This window comes from Ceratotherium simum, chromosome 38 (assembly GCF_057802395.1).
Source record: "Ceratotherium simum simum isolate JZ-2026a chromosome 38, ASM5780239v1, whole genome shotgun sequence".
NCBI classification, from domain to species: Eukaryota; Metazoa; Chordata; class Mammalia; order Perissodactyla; family Rhinocerotidae; genus Ceratotherium; species Ceratotherium simum.
In genome coordinates, this window is record NC_141937.1 from 24641665 (window position 1) to 24647664 (window position 6000).

General features: G+C 38.5%; 1 protein-coding gene across 4 annotated transcripts in view; it reads left to right on the plus strand.

Annotated features, from left to right (window-relative positions):
- Window positions 1-4595, plus strand: part of STXBP5 (syntaxin binding protein 5) — a 170082-nt gene extending 165487 nt beyond the window's left edge. For 3 of the 4 annotated variants that reach the window (XM_004440948.3, XM_087425201.1, XM_004440949.3), the window contains 2 exons: window positions 643-863; window positions 2610-4595. In XM_004440948.3, coding sequence (XP_004441005.1) covers window positions 643-863; window positions 2610-2651 — 263 coding nt within the window. In that variant the 3' untranslated portion in view covers window positions 2652-4595. Of the gene's footprint in view, window positions 1-642; window positions 864-2609 lie in introns of those variants that run through there. The other variant, XM_087425202.1, reaches the window with a different exon arrangement.
- Window positions 4596-6000: the final 1405 nt, after the last annotated feature.

Consider the following 6000-nt stretch of genomic DNA (forward strand, 5'->3'; position numbering starts at 1 on the left):
GAGTGGATTATTGATTGCCAAGGGCTGAGAAGAGTGGTGAGTGGACGGTGACTGCTGATCAGCATGGGGGTTTTTCTGGAGTGGTGAAGATGCCCAGGAATTAGATAGTGATGATGGTTGCACAGCCTTCTGAATAAACTAAAAATTACTGTAATGACTTCACTTCTAAGCCTAAGCATGGTATTTGAAGCAAGAGAAAGCATGGAGGAAGAACCAGATCTGAATATTTCAATTTAAATCTATGTGTTTGAATTTAAATATCTTTAAGTCAACTTATCTCTAATTTTTTTGCACACTGAAGAGCAGTTTTTACTGTTATATGAATTGGTATCAGTATACCCATTATTCAACAAATAATTACCCGTGCTTTTTTGCACAAGCCCTGTTATATGAACTAGTATAGAGTAGAATATTTATTAATGTACATTGTGTTCTTGCATGTTTGAAAAAGTATCTAAAAATCATTAAAACCGTCATAATAAAAGAAAAACATGTATTAATTATAAAGTGAAATATATAAATATTTAAATTATATTGTCACTCAATCTAAACATTGTGTTTTAATGCCATCCTCTAGTAGGATTTCACATTAATAAAGTTCTCATTTTCTGAGTTCCTCTTTCGTTTCTCAAACGCGTCCAGTTGGAGAAGCATCCTCGGGGAAGGCGTCGAGGAGTCTCGCCCAGCATCTCCCTGGCCCTGGGGGCATTGAAGGCGTGAAGGGAGCGGCATCTGGAGTCGTGGGTGAATTAGCACGGGCCAGGTTGGCCCTCGACGAGAGGGGCCAGAAACTGGGCGACCTGGAAGAGAGAACTGCAGCAATGCTGTCCAGTGCCGACTCACTTTCCAAACATGCTCATGAGGTGTGTCTCCCAAACAAATATGCAAACAAAAAGACCTTGGTAAAGCGAGCGTGAAAATGGTTGTATTTTTATAGCTATTGCATTTCTACACATGAATTTTCATGTGTCCTCTCCACAGCTGCAAATTCCCGATTTTTGCCACCAGAGGGAACCATTACAAGACTATGTCTCCCTAGCCTTTGGTCTCTTACTGAGGTTTATAGATTTTGAAGGAACCTGCTCACCTTCGGGCTTTTTGTAAACAAAACCTGTTTCTTAGGGAATGCCATAAAAAAGCTAATTTTCCTAAATGCCTCAGATTCTTCTTCCAACTTCTCCTAGGGAAGGAAATAGTTTGCCTCTCTTGATTCTTTACGTAGAGCTAAATAGCTAAAATTGGCAAACATTTTTATGCAAATAAACGATACTAAATCTGTCTGTAGACCAGTTCCTGCAGAGGAGTGGCGAGATGCATATTTGCCGTGAATTCTTCTTGATGAACTGGGAAGTCATGGAGGAGCTTAGAAACAGATGCTATAAATAGGGATCCCTAAGTGGCCCTCGTACAAATATACACTCAAAAACTGAATTTAAAGGCCTTTACGTGGAATACAGCTTCTTCATTTTGACACACACACAGGTCTGCGACTCCTTGATGCTTCACACTGGGCTTCTTCCCACCTTCAGTTCCCAGCCTACTCCTTGAGGACATTTGAAGTTATCTGTAGAAACCATATGAAGGTTATTTTTATATTAAAGTACCCAATCTATCAGTAATAGCACTTCTTTAAATTTTTTGACCAAAAGTCATCTCTTCCTTGCTCAAGAAAGCTGCCACCAAGAGTGCATGAAAGAGCTAACTTGACCTGGGAGAGATTTGTCCCAAGCTTCAGAGAGATTCAGAGAGCCTTTGTGACCCTTGTACTAGCCCCACACACGCCTCAGATACAGGCTAGTGGCCCTCAGTCCAGGTCAGGAATTTTGTGGGCATAACACACACCTGCCTGGGATCCCTAAGGCATGTAACACTTCAGTCAATTTCAGAAGATATCCACACTCAATATCTAGCAAAGAGCTCAGTCTCGGACTGAAAGCTTTTCCCTTCTACCAGACGTTGTTCTCGAGCCATATTTGAGGGTCTGAGGAAGACAGTACATTGAGGTGGTTAAGATCTAGGTTCTTGAATCAGGCTACGTGAGCTCACATCCTAGCTTCACCGTTGTGTTCCCTTGGGTAACCCCTATAAGCCTCAGTTTCTTAATAAAATGGGGAGAATAGTAATGCCTCACCCATGGCTGTGAGGCCGAAGTGAAATCATGTAGGGAAGGCATGTCAGACAGAGCCTGGCTCGGAGTAAGTGCCCGGAAAATTTCAGTCGGCAGTAATAGTAGTATTTTCAACCTTTCATTCCCTAAGTTCTTTAAACATTATTTTTAGTTCAAATTAGAGAACTGGAAATTACCTTATTTGTAAGTTATTAGCTCAGGTCACCAAAGAATGCACTGAGCCAAAATTTAATTATGTCATGTCTCTGCAAAATGTGAGGGCCTTCTAGGCTAGTTCTTAATAGTTATGGTCTTTTTTCTAAATGAATTAGTTCTTACTTATTGCTTTCAATATAAATTGATTTGAAGTAAGCAGTATAGTTATACTATAGAATGTTCCAGAATGATATAATGTTTTGGAAAAACGTAGAAGACAGTTATAACTTTTAATATTGTTGTTCTGGCCTTTTTAAAACATGTTATTGTGTTTTCTCCCCTTTAGATGATGTTGAAATACAAAGATAAGAAGTGGTACCAGTTCTGACACCAGGAATTCAAATAAGTCCAACTTCAGCCAGAAGGAAAAGAATTTTCCTTTTTGATGTTACTGATTTCGCTTTGGGAGAGTTAACGGTAAAGGGATGCTCCTCACTGGATGCTGCTCCTTCCTGGCACGATCACACACTGTTTCCCCTCGGTCACGCGGCTGTCACTGAGATGTGTCCATGCACACGCAGGGTGGAGGACACGGCCTGTGCTGCTCTGGGCTGACGGTGTGGGGACCAAGCAGGTCACACGTCGCAGATGAGGAAACAGAGGGGGATGCTGCGGAGACATGGCAGGGACTCTTCCTGGATCACTCCTGCATTAAACTCTCATGCACCACAAGATTCTGTGCTGTCGTATCCGCTGTGGGTGTGGGACCTCTTTTCGGGAGAGGTGACAAGTCAGAAGTCCTGAAGCTGAAATAGTTATGTTTGTGTCATTGACTGAGTCATCAACAGCTGTCTTGGACTTTCCCTCCCTTAAACTGACTGGTCATCAGTATCATTAGTGAAAAAGAAACAAACTGTTTGTTACCATATCTTTAGACAGATAAGCTGAATGGTGGGCTTTAAATCATAAAAACATACACATCGTTGACTTGTGTATGGGCTACTCTCGGATTCTTGTTATCGTATACTTGTGTTTAGTCCATATTTTGTCAAAAGCAAAACAAGGCGATACATCACTTTTCATTGAAAAGAAAAGTGTAGAGCATGACTGAACTGCTCATCATTCTGGAAGTTTCCATGTAGTGGCTCTGCAGTGCGGGAAGTGAGAAAAACCTCCATTGTGGTGAGGAGAATGCTTCGATGTCCCTTGTCCTTGTTCTCATTAATTCAGCTAAAGGTGGATTTGACCAAAACAGTTACTGGTTAAATTTGTAGAAATGTTGAAATGGGCTAAGTTTTTAATTTTGCTTGAATTTTTATAAAATGTTTAACCAAATGTACCTTTGCATTATTTAATTAAAATTGCTAAAAAAACTGTTTCATTATTTCGGTAAAATGCTCCGCTCCCTTTTTAAAATGCCCTTTCTTTGCTGACAGTCCCAGTACACTCAGGTGATGAGTCAGTTCCATCTTAGAGCACAGGCTGCCACGTGGAAACCACGAGCATCTGTTGTCAGTAGTTGTCTATATACGAGTCTAGTCTGATGACCTACAAAATATCTTCTGTAGAAATACACTATAAATCTGTACACGGCCTTTCAAGGTTTTACAAAGCCAAAAGGAAAGGAAAATATGAGCGTTTTGGTGACTAATTATTTCTTTATTGGAGTATAATGCAAAGGAGACCATCAGTGGCCAGGACATGACTGGCTCTGGAACAGCCTTGCAGACAGGAAAGAGACGGCTTTGTAGACCTGGAAGTAAGTTCACAACGCAGGCTCATCTGAGATGATTATTGATCATTCTTAAAGCAACGAAGAAAGAGCAAAATAGAAGCATTATGCTCAATGAAATTTAAATATTTTCTTCTATAAAAAATTGCTTAAAACAGTTTATTTTCATTAAGAGATAATCAGAGCACAAATTGAAAGCAAACACGATGGTCGTTCTTCTATTCCATATGATCATTCAAGGTACACGTGGAACACCTTAATTTCACAGTCTGTCGTGTGTCTTTTCCTCTTGCCTCTTCTCATTAATACAGCTTTTCTGTTTACATTTTATAACGTGCACTACAGGATACAAGTTTACATTAAAATTTACTTTGAATATCCTTAGGAAGGGACTAAATATATATGGTGGAGATAATTGATCCAGGCAAAAGAAATATTTTAAAAATGCAATCATTTTCAAAAGTTCTTGAATTTGTAGAACATACCTATGAATAATCTATTTTTGTTTAGTTAATGTCAGCTATCTGATGAACTTTCAGTCATTTACAAATTGCCTGATTTGTATCATATATTGTCTAATAAACCCATTGTTCCATGATATATCACAGGAAGTATTAAGCCTTTTATTAAAGGTATAGTTTTGTGAATGTCATCCATAAACCAGCAGTTACGGATTTGAGGCTGAGAAGCACTAAGTACAGGAATACACTGGCTGACCCCCCGTTCGTGTGGAAGGGCGTTTGCGCTCCAATTATGTGATGTGCTGTGTTATTTTGCGTTAATTGTATGTCAGCTTCATGTTTACTGTCATTTTACCTGTTGTATATAAAATGAACCAATCTTGTAATTATTTTCAAATAGAGAAGTCGATACATTTACCTGAGGTGGATTTTATAAGAAAATCTTAATATTTTGAGTTATTTCATTTCATTTTACAAATTCTGCACAGCAAACTAGAAACTCACTTAGGATTAGAAAGCGTGAAGTATTTTTGAGAATAGGAAATACGCTTCTCAGAGTTATACTTGATTCAGTCTGTGGATGAGAGACAGTCTGCAGTAATAACTAACCCAGGGAATTTATTGTAATTTGAGAGAGAACATTTTTGTCTTTTTAAGTGCAAAAAGTAATAGTCACCAGCAAGTCAAGATTTCAGGAAAACAAACCAAAAAAAAGTCAAAACAGAAAATATTAGAAAAATGAAAGATTTTCATGGGCTTCCTCCATATCCTCAAACATTCTTCTTTGTTGTGTTTGTGCTTGGCTCTAAAATCATTGAAGTATTCATTGATTAGCAGTTTGTCGATAGGAAGTGGTTTCCCTATATGTACCATACATCCAGTTCATTTCACTATTCAAACTAACATCCATATGTATTTGCTTAGACAGTTATTTGAATTCTTAAGAGTCTGACAAATTCTGTATATTACATCCATGTGAAATTTTGCATCATCTTAATTCCCTTGGTTTGCATTTCAGTTGTATAGAGTGTTCCCCAAAATGGTTATAGAGATAACTGAGCTATTACTAACTTCTTAATTTGATTTTTTATGGATGTGAAAAACTGCTGCTACTTGTCTGTGTTATTATGTGATATATTACAATTTAGTTAAGTACAGTACTTTAAAGAAAGAAGCCTTTCTTTTGCTTAGACATTTTTAATGGTAGGTTCCTCTGAAGTTATTTCATGTCGATGCGTGAGTGTTTTACACAAGTCTGAAAGTGTTACTTGCTTTTTGGTTACAGGGGTGGGGGGGACAGCTGAGGAGAGGAGACGTGTGGAAGACCCCACGGGGCTCTAGTTTCACCCTGAGTTCTCTGCTCCGTGTATGTTCTGCCTGAGGCGTTTTCTCGTGTGACGTTAGAAAAGCTATATCCAAAGGTAAATTTTTTGTGGCAAAGATTTATTTTACATTTCAACTTTTGGGGTTTTGTTTATTTGTTTTTGCAAAATAAAGAGCACTGAACTTTAAACTTGAATTTTTTCTGCACTTTTTTAGGTAAG